The sequence below is a fragment of the Bubalus bubalis genome, chromosome X, assembly GCF_019923935.1.
Source record: "Bubalus bubalis isolate 160015118507 breed Murrah chromosome X, NDDB_SH_1, whole genome shotgun sequence".
NCBI classification, from domain to species: Eukaryota; Metazoa; Chordata; class Mammalia; order Artiodactyla; family Bovidae; genus Bubalus; species Bubalus bubalis.
Genome location: NC_059181.1, coordinates 127,578,580 through 127,597,697, shown reverse-complemented (window position 1 = coordinate 127,597,697; position 19,118 = coordinate 127,578,580). Strand labels below are relative to the sequence as shown.

Genomic DNA, 19,118 nt, shown 5'->3' with positions numbered 1-19,118 from the left:
TCATGGCTGTAGTCACCATCTGCAGTGATTCTGGAGCACCCAAAAATAAAGTCTGTCACTGTTTCCATTGCTTCCCCATCTATTTTCCATGAAGTGATGGGACCAGATGCCATGATCTTAGTTTTCTGAATGTTGAGTTTTAAGCCAACTTTTTCACTCTCCTCTTTCACTTTCATCAATCAAGAGGCTCCTTCTTTGCTTTCTGGCATAAGGGTTGTGTCATCTGCATATCTGAGGTTATTGATATTTATGCCAGCAATCTTGTTCCAGCTTGTGCTTCATCCAGCCCAGTGTTTCTCATGATGTACTTTTCATATAAGTTAAATAAGCAGGGTGACAATATACAGCCTTGACTACTCTTTTCCTGATTTGGAACCAGTCTGTTGTTCCAGTCCAGTTCTAATTGTTGCTTCCTGACCTGCATACAGATTTCTCAGGAGGCAGGTCAGGTGGTCTGGCATTCCCATCTCTTTACGAATTTTCTCTCACTAGTTTTACCTTGTCTGGAATTTCGTATCAATGAGATCATACAGCATGTACTCTTTGTATTCTGTTTCTTTCACTCAGCATGATCATTTTGAGATTCATTAATGTGGATGGATGTATGGGTTCATTTTTAATTAAGTAGTATTTCATTCTATGGATTGCCACATTTCGTTTATGCATTAGTGGGTTGACAGACATTTGGGTTGTTCCAGTTTGGAGATATTATAAATAATGCATAACTAGCCTTTTTTTACAGCGGGAAGGAGGTCAATCCTATCTAAAGTGAGTTGGATTTTATTTTCTCCTACCTACAGGGCATCAGTACCATGATATATTCCTATTACTTTTAAAAAGAGTGGTGAAAACAAGTCTCACACATTTGGTCATAATGCTCCTTTAAATGTCAGTGTTTTGTGCATTAAGTGTCTGTGAATCCTAAAAAATATAAGGAAAAGAAATTCTAAAGGTTCTGAAAGCTCACTTTACAACCAATAATAGAAAATACAAGTCGTTCCCTCAGTGAGGTAAACTTTGGATAACATTGGTTTTAATCTCTGGAAACCGAAGCCCGCAGAATGTATCTTTTGATCTGAAAAACATTAACCTTTCAAGATTAAAGATTCCATTTAGTTACAAATAGGGAACCTGAAATACGACGACTCCAGAACTCAGCCAGAAGAGGGTAACCGCTTTGGATGCCGGGATTTGTAGTCCGTGAAATACTCGTCCTAACCAAGATGGCGGATATGCTAATGAACTGCCCCGCGGGAGTCTGGGCCGCGAGGGGATTGGGCGATGCGGGGATTCCGCGGGAGGGAAGCTAAGACCAGGTGTTACAACCTTTCCAGCGAAGGAAGCCGGATGCCCTGAAGTCTCGCGAGATCCTGGAGGGGCCCAATGGAGCGTTGGGGTCGGCTTATCACTAGGAGAGCTTGTTGGGGGCGGAGCTTTGCCCCGAGCCGGCCGGGAGGGGTAGGTGCCCGGCGTAGCGGCGTTTAGGCCGAGCTACCGCGGTGAGGAGCGAAGCTGTGGCCATGAAGGAGGAGAAGGAGCATAGGCCTAAGGAGAAGCGAGTAACCCTCTTGACTCCCCCAGGTGCTACAGGCAGCGGCGGTGGGGCTTCGGGAGACAGCACCAAAGGGGAAGATAAGCAGGATCGGAACAAGGAGAAGAAAGAGGCGTTGAGCAAGGTGTCTGGCCGGCTGTTGGCCCAGGAGAGGGCGGGACGGTTCCACCACCCGAGAAAGATGGTTGGGAATGGGGCTGCCCTCTTCCTCTCCCAGTCTCTTCCTCTGTTTCTTCACTTGAGTGAAAATCGCATCACCCTGTCTCATCCACTCTCCCAAAATGGGGGTCCCCTTCCCGGCAGAGCCCCGGGATGGGAGTGAGGGAGGGCGGGGGGATTCCCTGACTAGAAGGGTTTAGGTCAGAGCCGTGAGATGATGATGGGGTGGGGGGGCGATAGCGAAAAGGATGAGGAATTGAGGGGGAATATTAAACAGGAAGGTACTATCACCAGCGGGAGTAGTACGTGATAGGAATATTAACAGAGGTTAGTTGAGGGAATGGGTGGGTGGCGGCTATTAATGGTCTTGGGCCAAATTGGGTACATTCTGTTTGGGGAGCAATGAGGGAATTGGGGATATTTCTTAGAATTTTTAATTCTTTATGCTGACTGAATAAGGACTTTATCAATCAAGAATTCCTGGCATCCACAAAAGACCAGGGATGGTGTACAAATTTCTTACCACTACTGAAAAATGGGTGACAGAAAATGAGGCGAACACCTAGTAAACTGGGGCTTCGGGTTAACAGAACCTAAGATTTCCTTGCTCCAGGCAATTCTCGTTTCCGAGAGTTTTTTTTTTTTTTTTTTAAACTATGTTACTGTTTGACCAAGCTGTGTTACTGTTGCTGCTGCTGCTGCTAAGTCACATCAGTCGTGTCCGACTCTGTGCGACCCCATAGACGGCAGCCCACCAGGCTCCCCCGTCCCTGGGATTCTCCAGGCAAGAACGCTGGAGTGGGTTGCCATTTCCTTCTCCAATGCAGAAAAGTGAAAAGTGAAAGTGAAGTCGCTCAGTCGTGTCCGACTTTTAGCGACCCCATGGACTGCAGCCCTACAGGCTCCTCCGTCCGTGGGATTTTCCAGGCAAGAGTACTGGAGTGGGGTGCCATGTTACTGTTACGTTTGACTAATCATTCTGAGCGTTCTGAACATTCTCTTGGGTTTTTAGAAATGATCTCATCTTTTAAAGGCCAACTTTCTTCAGGGACAGTGGTTCAGGTATGACAGAAAATTGATTTGTACTAATTTTATTTTCCTTATTCATTTCTTAAGGTGGTAATTCGGAGATTACCGCCCACTTTGACCAAGGAGCAGCTTCAGGAACATCTTCAGCCTATGCCTGAGCATGATTATTTTGAGTTTTTTTCTAATGATACTAGGTAAAATAAGAGGGAGGGGTAAATGAAAAAAGGTTTCTTCCATTCTTTTTTTTAATCCTACTCATGATTTCTGTTTGATTTTTGAGCCTTTTTAATATATGCATACTTGTAATTCAGCCAGACACCTGCAAGCACATTCACATAATTGCTTTCCTCCCTGCAGTTTGTATCCTCATATGTATGCAAGAGCATACATCAACTTTAAAAACCAAGAGGACATTATTTTGTTCAGGGATCGTTTTGATGGTTATGTATTCCTTGACAATAAAGGTGAGTCCTTTTAACTGAAGGGGAGTTTGTCATTTGTATGTTTAAGACAATGTATCCCTGTTCTCTTGATGCCTTCATAGTGTTTCTAAAATCCTGAGTGATAAGATGAGCAACATTTAGAGTTTTACGCATTTGATAAGCTTATGGCAGCCTTATAAATAGATAATGACTTTTTACAAGTATTTGTATTAACCTATTATTTCTGTAGTTTGTCAACCGAAGGAAAATGCCACTGTTTTCTCCTCCTGTGACAGTTCTTTTGCCCTGTTTTAGGTGATCTGTTGTCTTGAGTATTTACTAGTTTTAAGTGATACTGACAAGTGACTCTTTAAACTTGTATGACAAGTTTTAAATATTTACTTCTCATCTTGCTTCAAGGACCAATACTTATTTAATTCAGATCCTTTATGTCAATAGTTGCCAGTTGGAGTACTGTTTAACATTCTAAATTGTATGTAATTAAACCATTGAGCTTGATGATTTCCTACTTCCTATCCAGGAGTTTATAGGGAAGAAAAACTTCTGCATTAACCCTCATTTTATTATCTGTTGCTTGCAACATTTAGCCAGAGAATGTTCAAACTGTTTGCTACTTTTCTTTTGGCTTTGCAATATTGAATGATGTGTGTTTTTGTTAGATTATATTTTTTCTGTATTACTTCAGAGTTGGTAAAAAATGAAATCTTTGTCAGGGAATATGCCAGTAAAAGTTGAAGAACTGCTTCTATGTTTGTCCAGTTTTTATTAATCCCCCCAAACCAGCTACTTTTCTGCTCCACAAGTTTATTCCAGTAGATAGCAAGTGATTTCCTGAAAATCTGAGTTGTGTTTAACTTTTTCCTCTCTTTATCCCTTACATTTAAACAAGTGATGGATTTTGTCAATTTATTGCTTTTTAATATCTTGTTCATCTAGACTGAGGACGTTAGACTTAGTAATACTTTCACATGTGCTCATCACCTAATGCTTAGACAAGCACTCTCTCTAAACTTATAGAATTGCTTTGTGATATCTAATGGTCAGTTCTAGTAATTTATCCTGGCTTATGTTTACACACCGAAGGTGTAAAGATGGTATTTTATACCTTGTATGACATTATTCTATAGCAAGCATTTGATGTATTTTTCCAGTAATTGCTTAGGTTTTTAAAAAAATTATTATTGAGATATAACTCATACCATAAAATTCAGTGGTTTTTAGTATATTCACAAAGTTTTATAACTATCACCACTGGGTAATTCCAGAATGTTTTCATCACTTCAAAAAGAATCCTGTATTCATTAGCAGTTATCTCCCATTCTCCTCTCCCCCAGCCCCTGGCAACGGCTAATCTACTAACTATGGATTTCCTTATTCTGAAAATTTCATATGAACTAAATCATATAATATATGGCCTTTTGTGACTACCTCTTTTACTTAGTATGTTTTCAAGGTTCATCCATGTTATAGTATGTATCATTGTCTCATTGCTTTTTTTTGTTTTTTGACATTAAAAATTGTGGTAAAATACACATAAATAAAATTTATCATCTTAACCATTTTTAAGTGTGCAGTTCAGTAGTGCTGACTACATTCACATTGTTCTGCAACTAATCTCTAGAACTTCTTCATCTTGTAAGACTGAAACTCTGCCCATTAAACAACTCCCCATTTCTCCCTCCCCCCAGCCTCTGACAGCTGTTAATACATTCTGCCTCTCTGAACCACTATTCTTATTAAGTTGACCATTCTAGGTGTCTCATATAAATGGAATAATAGTATTTGACTTTTAGTGACTGGCTTATTTCAATTAGGATAATGTCCTCAAGGTTAATCCATGTTGTAGCATGTGTCAGAATTTCCTTTTCCACTGTATGTATATACTTCATTTTCTTTATCCGTTCATCCTTTGAGAGACATTTGGCTATTGTGAATGCTGCTGCTGGAAATGTACAAACATCTGTTCAAGATTCTGCTTTCACTTCTTTTGAATATATACCCCAAAGTGGAATTGCTGGGTCATGTGGTAATTCTATTTTTAATTCTTTGAGGAACCACCATACTGTTTGCCATAGTGGCTGCACCATTTTATATTCCCACCGATAATGCCTGAGGGTTCTAATTTCTCCATGTCCTGGCCAATACTTTCGATTTTCTGGGTTTTTTTCCCCCTTTAATAGTAATCATTCTGACAGGTATAAGGTGATATTGCATTGTGGTTTTGATTTGCATTCCCCTAATGATTAGTGAGGTAATATTTTAATCTCTTCACATTCTTAAGCACACAGCATCTTTTCATTTGCTTATTGGCCATTTATATATCATCTCTGGAGAAATGCCTATTCAAGTCCTTTGAACATTTTAAAATCAGATTATTTGGGGTTTTGTTGTTGTTGAGTTACAGTTCTTTACATATTCTGTATATTGACCCCTTATCAGATATATGATTTGAAAATATTTTCTCCAGTTCTTTAGGCTTCCTTTTCACTCTGTTGATTCTGTCCCTAGATGCACAGAAGTTCTTGATTTTGATGCAGCACAGTTTATCTGTTTTTCACTTTTGTTGCCTGTGCTTTTGGTGTCTCCTGCTGTATTTTTTAATAACAGCTTTACTGAGATATAATGCACATGCCATAAAATTCACCCTTTTAAAGAATTACAGCTCAGTGTTTTTTAGTGTATTCACAAAGTTGTGCAGCTATCACTACAATCTAATTTTAGAACACATTCATCACACCACGTACCCATTAGTTGTTACACCCCATCTCTAGACAAGCACTAACCTACCTTCTATCTCTAGCCTTACTTACTATAGAGATTTCTGGTTTTGTAAAAAAATCAATTAAGGTATAATTTTCATTTTAAAATACATCCATTTTACATGTGCATTTGGTGACTTTTGACATATTTATACCCCTGTATAGTCAGTATTGTGATCTTGTTTTGTTTTTTGTTTGTTTGCTTTTTGGCTGTGCCATGCAGTTTGCAGGATCTTAGTTCCCCCACCAGGAATCCAGTCTGGACCCCTGAAGTGAAAGTGCCAAGTATTAACCACTGGACCACCAAGGATTCCCTTTGATATATTTTTTAAATGAAAATTAGTTTGTAGATTTTCCCCCCCACATATCACAATATCAGAGTTTAAAGGTTGAATTTAAATGAATATTTTAATTCCCTCCCATATATTTTTGTTGTTTTTTTCAGTATGAATTGGGGACTGCTTTGGTATCATGTTGATTTTAGTTGTGCCAATGAGATTTATGCCTTTTGGGAGACCCTATTCAGATCACTGTCATCAAAGGAAGCCTAGAGAGCAGGAGGTTGAGTCTCTTGTATCCATTTTTGACATTTTCTTTCTTTTAGCAAGTGTGCTATTTTTTCTAAACAGGTCAGGAATATCCTGCCATCGTAGAATTTGCACCTTTTCAAAAAGCTGCAAAAAAGAAGACTAAGAAAAGAGATACTAAAGTTGGAACTATCGATGATGGTATAGTATAGCTCTAGTTACTTAATGTGCTAATGCCATGTGTTTTTTTAATTTAATCTTCGATTAATAATTGATTTACAATGTTGTGTTAAAGTGATTCAGTTATACATATATCCATTCTTTTTCAGATTCTTTTCCCATATGGATTATTACCAAATACTGAATAGAGTTCCCTGTGCTATATAGTAGGACCATAGAGTTTTAAAAGAATATATTAGCTTTGTGGGAATTGAGTGGACTCCAATCTTTTAAATTAAGAAAACATATGAAATAAAGTTCTTGAGAAATGTAATTCACTGATGAAAGTTTTGCTTGTTAGAATGGAGATGGGTTTCCTCTAGTTATTGGCTAATGGCTTTTCATTCCTTCACCATTAAACAATATATTGTTGACTGTTGAGTAGTAAATCACCTTAGGTATATTCATTAGAAGACAATGGAAAAAGTCAGGTGTTTCAAAGTACAACTCCTTAAGGCCCCTTACCATTCTTATGATTATTTATTTGACTTTTGGTTTCCATTTGTGTAAAGAGGAAGAGTTATCATTGAGAACTGTGATGGAAAAATTTCTGTACTTGAGTAACAACATAAAGTAACAGAAGTAGCTAATCCTGTTTCTAGGCTTTGAATATGCAGTTAACTGCACACATGGTGATTACATTGAACTGAAATACTGGAACTAAAAAACAAATAATTGCCATTTATGGTAAACTGGATCCAGGTTTTGAGATCTCTGTAATGTGGTTGTGTTGGTTAAGGACTTAGCCACAATATTTTATATCAGATTGGTATTTCAGAATCACCTAGTTTGGTTTCCATTATTATTTATTACTATAATGTGTATTTTATAAAGAAAACACAGGCAAGACTCAACACACAGCTGCTTATTGACTATATCATAGATTCAGATGTTGAAGACTAGATCAAGTAACATGCTCCACAGTGCATTCTCCACATACAATATAATGACTCAGATGTGCTTCCCTTTCTGATGTCGGAGGCATCTAGGAAAGAATTCCAGATATTACCATCACCTCTAGTGCCACATCTAGGACATCCCCCCTCATTTATCTGTTTGGAACACCCAATTTTCATATTCTGAGTTTCATTAAAGTGAGGTGTACCCATGCAGGAACTGCTTACATGCTCCACATGATACTCTCTGAGGGTCCCATAGCTATAGCTTGCAGTTCTCCCATAAGTATGACTCTGGATTAATAGGAGTGGTGGTTTTTAAAACCAAACTACTTAACATCCCTGGAGGTTGTGTTACAATGCATGGTATCTCACTTTGCCTGACTCTGTCAGTATATCTAACAGGAGTTCTCAGAGTAAGTGACCAACAAAGCCCCATATAGTCTATCTTACGGGTATAGTTGGGTTTATTTTCAATCTTCCATGAAGCAGAAAATTATCTTCTTTGATAAGTAAATATCCTGGATAATATTTCTTATTATATTTAAAGTCTGCTATATTTTCTATTTACTTAAATAATTATTTAGATCCAGAATATAGAAAATTTTTGGAGAGCTATGCTGCGGATAATGAGAAAATGACGTCTACTCCAGAGACACTGCTAGAGGAAATAGAAGCAAAAAATAGAGAACTAATAGGTAAGTGGGCAAAAGGAATAAAGTGTTATGGTTTTTTCATCAGAAGACCTGTCAGACTCCCACTTCCATCATTTGCTAGTTATGTGACCATAGGAAAGGCACTAACTTCTCTGAGACTCTGTTCATTCTACTATAAAGTACAGATAATAGCTGACTCACGGGATTATAAGAATCCATCTATAAGATGGGAAATATTCTCTGACTTATTTGCATGCGTGCTGAGTCACTTCAGTCGTGTCCAACTCTTTGCGACCACATGGACTATAGCCTGCCAGGCTCCTCTGTCCATGGGATTCTCCAGGCAAGAATATTGGAATGGGTTGTCATGCCCTCCAGGGGATCTTCCCCACCCAGGGATAGAACCCGGGTCTCTTACATCTCTTGCATTGGCAGGCGGGTTCTTTACCAGTAGAGCCACCTGGGAAGCCCCCTCTGACTTATTTAGTGCCACACAAATGTTAGTATAAAAATTTGAAGAGCTATATGGGACCTTAAGATGTTAATGAGTCTTTGAAGATTAGTTGGTGTTTTCTACTAATAAGTTCATATTCGTAAAAAAAAAAAAAATTTGACTTGAAAATATAAAAAAAAAAAATGAAATTAGTTACTGCAGAATTGGAAACCTCTTGAGAAATTCTAGCTTGGATGTTGGTTTTGGTATTAAGTTGTCACTACTGTATCAGCTCTAAACATAAGCATAGCCTCCAACCTGCCCAGGATTTCCACTCCTAGGAATTTCTCCAAAGGAAGTATGCTTTTCAAAAAGCTAGCTATAAGATTAGATAGCATTGTTCAGAATATTGAAAAATGAATTAAATCTTCTTTTAAAACTTGGTTTTTTTAATGGATGCTTCCCTGGTGGCTCAGCTGGTAAAGAATCCACCTGCAATGCTGGAGACCTGGGGTTGATCCCTGGGTTGGGAAGATCCCCTGGAGAAGGGAAAGGCTACCCTCTCCAGTATTCTGGCCTGGAGAATTCCATGGACTATATAGTCCATGGGGTTGCAAAGAGTCAGACATAACTGAGCGACTTTCACTTTCATAGTATAAGCCTACCTCTGATAATTTCCATAGAATAAATTCCCAGAAGTGGAATTATGGGGTCAAAAGTATTAGATATTTTTAGCCCCTTATCCCAGTTTCTTCCTGGTTGAACAGATTTATACTCCCATCTGTAAAACAAGAGAATGTCCTTTGCACTTTATTTTCATTGACACCAGGAATTGCTCTTTTTAAAAATTGTTTTATTGTTTTAATTTAAATTTCTTAACTTTTAATATTTTAAACCTTCAGAATTTAAGTAGACTATTGTAAAACTTCTTTCCAATAAGATAGTTGTGAACTTATTGTTTGAGGGGTATAGTTTTCCCACCTCGGGTGGTTGGCAGGGAATGTCAGAAAATGGACTCCTTTCTAGGGTTCGATTAAGTATTATTAATAATCTGTTTACATTTGTGTAGCTAAAAAGACAACTCCACTTTTGAGCTTCCTGAAAAACAAGCAGGTAAACCTTTTGTTTTTCTGGTTCTCACCATACTTCTATTTCATTGGTTCGCATTCTGTAAATTTAACAGCATTGGGATCATACAGTAGGGATAGCTGCTTTCTCTACCACTGTTCTTTAAATATTTGGCTCATTGGCCTCACTCTCTGGCCTGCTCCTTCACTCTGGTTGTTGGACCATAGATTCACTCTGCAGAACTAGGGGTTCCTTAGCTTGTTCCAGAGGCACTCTTGATTTCCTGAAAGCCTTTGGATACTGTAGCAAGGCAGCAATGGGAGACTGATATGAGCAGGCTGTGGTCTTTTTCTCTCTCATATTCTGAATGGACTCGGGAGGGGGTTAAGGAAGTGGAAAGTGGGAAGGAAAGATGATACAGTTAAGTGGGTGCCCACTGTACTTTCTGAACTATGTTCCGTACTTTCTGAACTATGTTTTTGGTGATAATTATCTTGTCTGAAGGCTCTGTTGATGTTTCTTTGCAGAGGATGAGAGAAGAAAAGAGAGAAGAAAGGAGGCGGCGAGAAATAGAAAGAAAAAGACAAAGAGAAGAAGAGAGGAGAAAGTGGAAAGAAGAAGAGAAACGAAAACGGAAAGATATAGAAAAGCTAAAGAAGATAGACAGAGTTCCAGAAAGGGACAAATTAAAGGATGAACCAAAGATTAAGGTATGAACATAAGGTAAACTGACTGCATGTTGCTGAAAATTGCATGTACTATATCTACTTCTTCAAATATGCATGCATCTTGTATTGGTGTAAACTGGTTTAGTTTTGTTTTTGTCTTTTTTGGGAGGGAGTGAATCTTTGCTATAAATATTCATGTATTACTCGTAATTTAAGATAATTTAAAAGATTAAGTAGTTTACATGGGATTTCTTCAGTGCAGTGTTATTTATAATCATTGAAAATGTTCAATTTTGGATTATTATTCTCTCACTTCTTCATATATAAGGGCTTAGGGCTGGCTGGCATGAATTATGGGTTTTATTCAGCTTTTCCTTCATATTTGATACATGAAGTTGCCTCATCTGTTTGTTTTCCACTGTCTTCAGGTACACAGGTTTCTGTTACAAGCTGTGAATCAGAAAAATGTAAGGACCAAGTACATGATACAGAGCACCTAGTATCATGTCACACACACACAGGTCTTAGTTAATAAGTCCTTTTGGTGGTGGTGGTAGTGTTACCTGTAGAAAATGCCCTCAGGCTGACTTGAGTCTTAAAAGCTGAACCGTTTTAAATTCCTGATTTAGAAAGAAACCCAGATGATTTCCTGATGCTCTGCTGTATACCCAGAAGCTTCAACAGTGTGCAGTGAGAGGACAGCCATGCCTTAAGAGCTCTTTCTCTCCTCTTCCTTTATACACCTCTCATACCTGGCTGCCTTGTGGGAGTATTTGGAATATACATCCTCTCCCCTCTCACATGATTCCCCATGTTACCTTCTTGGGTCTACCTGGGAATCTATGAGCAGCAGATTCTGATTAACACACTGCATGTAGGAAGAGGAAAACCTGTGGAAAGACCCCAGCCTAGCTGCTTCCCTTCCAGGGGCCTGGCTTGGGCAGCCTGTGCTCCAGCAAACTGCCCAGGGAAGTACTTGTACATAGTATGGCAGAGAAAATCTCACAGAGATGATGGCCAAGTCTCCTTTTACCTCCTCAGAATTCAGCCGGTCAAGTCGCTAGGGCGCCCCGAGGCTCTCCAGGACTCATTGGTGATAAGGGGCTTGGCGGTGGCAGGGTGGGGAGGTTCTCATCTTAATTCCTTCTATCGATCTCTGTGTCCGCCCTGCTTCAAGCAACCTGACTTGCTATTTCTGTCAGCAAGGCAGAAGGTCAAGCTGGCTATGCTAGAGACATTCGTTAATAGTCTTATTAGAGTAATGAACATCTTGGCTCCTGACGAAGATGTTCATTAGAGAAATAAGAACACTTGCAATGAAACCTGCACATGTTATCCTCACTTTGCACTGGTGCCTTCATAGTGTCCACTCTGGACTCACTGTTTTCAGTGGCTGTCTGTGTGCTGAAATACTTCATGCTTAAGTCTCATGCGTGGTGCTTTGCCTTTAGCTTCGTGGCTTGTATGATGCCTTCACAATGAGATGAAACTCTGTATGATGCCTTCACTCTGAGACTTGAAATTCCTAAAAATCTCTCTGAATATCCAACACTTGGGGGTATATTCTAGAGAGATTTGTAGAAGCAGCATGAGAAAGAAACTTTCTGTTAGCAATTTGAACTTTATAAACCACTTTTTTTAGAATTGCATTCTGTCATATATACATATGACATTGAACAGAGTTCCTATTCAGTAGAGATGGAACTTCACAGTTCTGTTGTATGAGATATTTGGATTTTTAAATCAAATGCCAAATAATTCTTGCTTTTCATCTCTAATGATAGTATGATTGTACCATCATGAGTATGTAGCTACTCTCAGACTCAAGGCAAAATTATTCCTGCAATGGATCTCTCCTTTGGTGACAAGGTATTTGTTATTCTAATAACTGTGTAAAAATAGTCCAGCAATAATGACCTGGCTAGCATTTTAAATTTGTACCATATTTTCCTATCAAGTTATACCGACATGCTGGCTTGCTACAGAAGGCATACTTGAAAGTAAGCGTTGGTCTGCTCAAAGGTTGACCCATTTAAAGCCAAAGGAGTCTTGATCCTATTGCCACAAAGTGATTAAACCACTTCACTGGAGTGCATAACACTTTCACAGTAATAGCACCCTTTTAGCAAATCACTGCTCTTTGTGCACTATTTGTTCACCTGAACGTTTGAGTACTGCAGAGACGGGGCCTTCAGTAGCCTGAATTGAAAATATTTAGTATATTGTTTTCTTTGCGAGAATCAGAAGACAATCCCATCCTTCAAAATAAACCTAAGTTTGTTCTCTTTAAAGCTGCTCAAGAAGCCAGAAAAAGGAGATGAAAAAGAATTGGACAAAAGAGAAAAGCTCAAGAAATTGGACAAAGAGAATCTGAGTGATGAAAGAGCCAGTGGGCAAAGTTGTACATTGCCCAAGCGTTCTGAGGGTGAATTTAAAGATGAAAAGCCTAAGAGGTCGGTAGTCGAGGGCTCTTGGGTACATTTGTTTTCGACCTGTTTCTGGCTGCTAGTTTTACTGCTGCATTCTGGACTTGTACGTGAATCAAGATACTGGGTTTTATGAGGGGTTTGGGGATGAGGAGGACAGGTTTCAAGTATTTTAGTATCTTAATCTGGTTGAATGACTTTTGGGTGTTTTTTCCCAAATTGCTTTTCAAAATACTAGTATTTTTTTTTTAATGCTGCTCCGAAAGTTCAACCTCATTGTAGTGGCCAAGGCAGGATCAGAGTATTCCTGCCTTTGTGATTAGAAGAGCTTCAAGGGTGCATTCTCAGATTTGTTTTTCGTGCAGACCTGAAGATGAGAGTGGCAGAGAATACAGGGAGAGGGAGCGGGATTATGATCGAGACCAAGAGCGCATCCTGCGGGAGAGAGAGAGGCTGAAGCGGCAGGAAGAAGAGCGCCGCAGGCAGAAGGAGCGCTATGAGAAAGAGAAGGCTTTCAAGAGAAAGGAAGAAGAAATGAAGAAGGAGAAAGAAACACTTCGGGATAAAGGAAAGAAGCCTGAAAGTACAGAGCCAGTAGGCAGCTCAGAAAAAACTGAAAAGAAAGAAGAAGTGGTTAAGAGAGATCGCATAAGAAACAAGGTGCTGCATTTCATTAAACTTCTTTTCATGAGGATTTTCTTTGTCTTTTCCTGCAAGTATAAAGGAGAGGGCTAACTCATTGTTAACAGAATTTTAGGGGGACTTTATCTGTACCTTTTTTCAGTCTTGTTGGGGTCCTTTTTATTAAAGTTTGTGTGTACTTTTCAACGGAGAAGCCAATGGCAACCCACTCCAGTACTCTTGCCTGGAAAATCCCATGGACAGAGGAGCCTGGTAGGCTGCAGTCCATGGGGTCACTATGAGTCGGATATGACTGAGCGACTTCACTTTCACTTTTCACTTTCATGCATTGGAGGAGGAAATGGCAACCCACTCCAGTGTTCTTGCCTGGAGAATCCCAGGGACAGGGGAGCCTCGTGGGCTGCCGTCTATGGGGTTGCACAGAGTTGGACACGACTGAAGCAATTTAGCAGCAGCAGCAGCAGTACTTTTCAAACATACACAAAAGTAAAGCGAACAGAGGAGTAGTAGGATGTACTTATCACCCAGCTTTGGCAATTATCACCTTATGGCCAATCTTCTTTCTACTCTACCCCATCTTGCTCCTATGGGATGATTTTCAAACAAAACCTAGACAGATAATTTCTTCTTTAAATATGTCAGTATTAAGAGTAAAGACTTTTTAAAAAAAAAGTTTGGTCACACTGTGAGGCATATGGGATACGGGATCTTAGTTCCCCAACCAGGGATGAAACCCATGCCCTCTACAGCGGGAGTGTGGAGTCTTAGCCATTGGATTGCCAGGGTTTTTTCTTAATAAAATAACCCTAGTATTCTTTTTCTTAATAAAATAACCCTAATAGCATTTTCACACCAGACAGAAGAATTTCTGACAGTAACTCCTTAGCACCCTGTCTACCCAGTGTACAGATTTTCCCAATTGCTCATTAACATCTCTTTTCATTAACATCTTTTGTATAGGCTCTAAACAAGGTCCACAAATTGTATTTGTTTGAAATGTTCCCTTAAGTCTCTTTTAATCTAAATAATTCTTCGTCCTTTCGTTTTCTACCATTTCTTTGTTGCAGAAACCATTTTGCCCTATAGAGCGTCTAATAGTCCAGAGTAGCTAATTATATCCCTGTGGTAACATTGAACATGTTCCTCTACCTTCTATGTTTCCTTGAAAACCAGTAGTCATATCTAGAGCAGGGTCAGAAAATTTTTTTCGTTCAAGGGCCAGATGGTAAATATTTTAGGCCCAAAAATAATTTGTGGGCCATGTGGTTTCTGTCAAAACCAGTAAGCTTTGTAGGAAAGTAGGCATAGATAGCATGTAAAAGAATAAGCATGGCTGAGAGCCAAACTTCACAGGAAGATGTGGGTGGCCCCCTCATTTAGAGGCCTTAATATATTCAGATTCAATTGTTGGCAAGAATACTTGATAGGTGGTGGTGTGCAGTTCCTACTGCATCGTTATCAGGAAGCATACAATGTCTTGGTATCCGTTTATTGTGATGTTAAGATTGACCAATAGTAATGGTACTATGGTTATGTGATAAGATGTTCTTGCTCTTAGGATACACAAGCTGAAATATTACCAATAAAGAATCATATGATCAATAATAATGGTATTATGGTTATGTGGTAGGATGTCCTTGCTCTGAGGATACACAAGCTGAAATATGTAGTGATGAAGGGTCTTGATGTCTGCACTTATTCTCCAGTGATTCTGCAAAAATAATAATGTATCTATATATGTGTGTGCCTGCATACACACTAGAGACAGAAAAGGCATATATGACAAAATGTTAATCATCATGAATCTAGGAGAAGGGTATTAGGTATTCATTGTACAAGTTTGGCAACATTTCTATAGATTTAAAATTTTTTGAGATAAAAAGTTGGAAAAAGAGCTGATCAATTAGCTCAGGTATTGTAAGCCTGATCCATATATTATAAAATTTTTTATCAGCCTTTCTCCTAATGACGTTGTATAACTTGTGCATTTAGAAATACTTGGTGAACTCCAACTTGTTATTATCAGTTATTGCCCTTGTTGACGTTTAACTTGTCCCATCTTTGCACACTGGGAGCCCCATCATCCATTTCTCTAAATACTATGTGGCGGTCTCATCTGTTTTAACGTTTCATCTTGTTAAAACAGTGAAATGTTTTGCTGGAATTACTCACTTAAGAATAATGCTTTAAGGCTCTTTCATATGTCAGGGAGAAAGGACAGGGAAGGCTCATGTTGTCTTTTGTTGAATTAGAAAAAAAGGCCTATACATTTAAGTTTTCCAGGGCCATATTGTGATAAACCAAACACATTAGTTGAACTGAGAGGTACCTGGTGATGATATTGAGGCCTATTTAGGAACCTGAGATCTAAAGTGTTACCTCGAGAGTCTCAAGCTGGGTTGTCACCTTGTCAAATCTGAATTAAGAGAGAGTCATATTTGTGCTAAGTTACTAGTGTTTGAGCTCATAACTTCAGGGACTTTGCATTATTAAGAATTGGCGTTCTTTATTATTGTTTTCACTCCTAAAATTTTCTTAGATGGTGCATTTTAAAATCCATTTACTGATGGGGAGGAGAGAGCGACAACAACCACGGTTTCTAAGTAAAAACTATTCAAGCTGATTCAGTTCATCTTGAGATAGTAAAGAAAATTAGGCAGTAAACGTATCAAAATTTACTCTGGGCAGATAAAATAATACTTGATAACTATTGCTTATAAATAGTTGTTTTTTATTTATAAAAATTAATAGTTGCGAAATAGTTGTTTTTCTTTGTAGGTAGGGGAAAGGAAGCAGGCAGTTTGAAGCCAAATAACCATCGACACTTACTGTTATGTACTGTGCCCTCAAATTTTGATCTCATGTGGTCTCTCATTGGTATATATTATCCCCTGGACATGCTTAGTAGCAGTTTTGTAACATGAGCATTTCATTTTACTTTAGGATCGCCCGGCGATGCAGCTTTACCAGCCAGGAGCTCGAAGCCGAAATCGACTCTGTCCCACTGATGACAGCACCAAGTCTGGAGATTCAGCCATAGAAAAAAAGCAGGAAAGTGGTATTAGCCATAGAAAAGAAGGAAGCGAGGAGTGATAGGTCCAAATGGCCTCAGGTGTCCTGACTGTCTAGGCAGCCAAAGAGCACGAATTAAGCAATCCAGAAGTGCCTTCAGGGCAAAGGAATAGAGAGAGAGAGAAAGGGGGTCGCTGTGCTGGTGGGGTACACTGCAGAGGAGTATGTTTTGCGTTAAAGCAGGAACCCGATTGCAGGTTCAGATTGGAAGTACAATTTTCATTTTTTATGCAGTTCCTACAAATTTAAAGTGTCAGACAAAGCTGAGGGGGAGAGGACATGCGTTGCAGTTTGCAGGCAAGAAATATCATGAGAGGACTTATTTAGGTATGACACGAGAAGAAGATAGAACTGGCTTTAAAATCAAAAGGTTTTGTTAATCCTGGATTGAATTTTCTTAAAATTTCAATGGAGCAGAGTCACTGTGAAGTCTCTTTCAGATCTAGTTATAGTCATTGTTGGTGATAACTGTTGACTTTGTGTAGTGTAGAAGCAAGAAGCATGTAATTGTAATACAAGTACAGTGAAGGATATAACACATTTTCACTTATGCAGAAATTTAAATAGTCATGTCATGTCGATATCTTATGTCCTAAAGTTTTAGGATTAGTTTGGGAACAGCTACCCACTCCAGTATTCTGGCCTGGAGAATTCCATGGACTATGTAGTCCATGGGGTTGCAAAGAGTCGGACACAACTCAGCAACTTTCACTTTCAGTTTAGTTCTTTGTTTGCTTACATGAGATTAGTGTAAAAAAATTTTTTTAAACATCTCCTTTTGCCTTTAGCAATTTTTGTATTTGTAAAGTTTAACCCTTAGTTGGTTCTTGACAATCCAGTCTTTGTTTGACTTTAGGTCTCATGAGCTGAGTGCCTACCCTCTCCAGGAAGGAAACTGCACCAATATTTGTTCCTGTTAAATAGCAACTTAGCTTGTTTTGCATTGATGTCAATAAATATCAACATCACTCAAGTATGAAGCTAAGTGTGTTTATTAACTTTACAAAATAGCTATTACTTTTGAGAAATTAAACTTTTGATACTTAATCTTTTGGGAATTTTGAAAGTGGATGAATGATATTTGTTTCTGCCTTCACTAGCACCATGCTTTTATTTTGCCCACAAAGAAGACCAAATCATGGTTCACCACTCTTGTTCCATAAGAACCAGAATTTGTCTGGATGATATCCTTGAGCTGCTGCTTCATTTCCATCTTGCCAGCTTCTCCTACTATGGCATCAGTTTGCCTTTACTTAATAAGTCACTGCTTTATGTTTACTCAGCTTTTAGAAACCAGAATCCCAAAAGGCAGGTGAAGAGGAAGAGACATTGAAGGTGATTGAAAGAGAATGGTCCTCAGCTGATACAAAGGAAGAGGAATTTTCAAGGAGAAGAATGTCTGGCAGTGTCCCATGCCACAGGGAGAGGAGATTAAGGAAGATAAGAAACATGCAGTGTTCACTAGATTTGGCAGTATTGAAACATGTGTGAACTGGTGAGGCAGAAACCTCACCAGTTATAGTGAGGGGTGAGTGGCAGGTGGGAAGTGGAGATGGGGGCAGATGGACATACGGGTCTTGGAGCTCAGAGGAGAGATTTGCACTGTAGATACCAGTTTGGAATTCATCTATTTTTAGGTGATCATTGAAGCCATGGGCCTGGATTTAATCACTTGGAAAGAGTAGGGAAAAAACAGAAATAGACCTAGAGCCCAGCCTTAAAGAACTCTTAAGGATGCTAAACAGGTAAAGGAATGTATCTATAAAGACAGAAAAGGAGTAGCCAGAAAGTAGGTGAAAAACTAGAAGACCAGTATTACCTAACCCAAGAGAAGAATGAAGAAGGAAAGGGGAGTGGCCATCAGGGTTAGATGCTGCTGGAAGGTCAAGTGTGATGCCTGAAGAAAGGCCATGGAATTCAGTGACTTAAAAATCACTGATGACCTGGAAAGATAAGGAATGAAAGCCAGACTGCCCTGAGAATGGAAACAGCATTAGACAGCTCTTCAGAGAAATCTAAAAAAATGGTGATAGATAAAGGGTATTGGGGAAGGATTTTTTTTTAAATATGACAAATACTAAAGCATTTTTAGAAGCCCAAAGGAAAGATCTGAGAAGAGATGAATACCCAGGGGAAGAGAGAACCAATAGTGTAGGTTTCCTGAGAAGGCAGGTGAAAAGGGAGCCTCTTGACAGCCGAGGTTGTTGACAGTAGAGGAGTTGGCCTTTGCAGGAGCATCACCCCAAAACTATCAGTCATGAGTTGGCATGACTTGCCTCTGTACCCAGCCTGGGGCCTGTTTCCAGCCCTCATGGCTGTTTTTGTGTCACTACCTCCCTCTTCTGTTCTGCTGGCCTTGCCAGTCCAGCTCGTTAAACCGTACTTACCTATCCCCTGTTAAATTTGCATCCATTGATGTACTCACTTCAACAGACATTTACTAGTCTCTGACTGTGTACTAAGCCCTGGAATTCAAAGACTCAAGCCTTTGTCCTTGAGGAACCATTGGCCGGCCAGTGGTGTCAAGAGACAACCAGAAATAACCAGAGCACAGTGCGCCATGTGAGAA

At 39.2% G+C, this 19,118-nt stretch overlaps 1 protein-coding gene across 6 annotated transcripts; it reads left to right on the top strand.

Annotated features, from left to right (window-relative positions):
- Positions 1-1,308: 1,308 nt before the first annotated feature.
- Positions 1,309-17,522, top strand: UPF3B (UPF3B regulator of nonsense mediated mRNA decay). Of its 6 annotated transcripts, XM_044937512.2 has the most exons (12): positions 1,465-1,676; positions 2,828-2,934; positions 3,098-3,204; positions 6,572-6,670; positions 8,172-8,282; positions 9,743-9,786; positions 10,269-10,451; positions 10,838-10,876; positions 12,702-12,862; positions 13,201-13,495; positions 16,421-16,528; positions 17,406-17,522. In XM_044937512.2, the coding sequence occupies exons 1-12, from the start codon at positions 1,521-1,523 to the stop codon at positions 17,412-17,414; spliced, it is 1,419 nt and encodes a 472-aa protein (XP_044793447.2). In that variant the 5' UTR covers positions 1,465-1,520; the 3' UTR covers positions 17,415-17,522. The 6 variants fall into 6 exon arrangements, with proteins under 6 accessions (XP_025132894.3, XP_044793448.2, XP_044793447.2 ...); XM_025277109.3 differs by lacking the exon at positions 1,465-1,676 and adding an exon at positions 1,309-1,458 and having other exon boundaries at positions 16,421-17,522; XM_044937513.2 differs by having other exon boundaries at positions 1,449-1,581; positions 16,421-17,522.
- Positions 17,523-19,118: the final 1,596 nt, after the last annotated feature.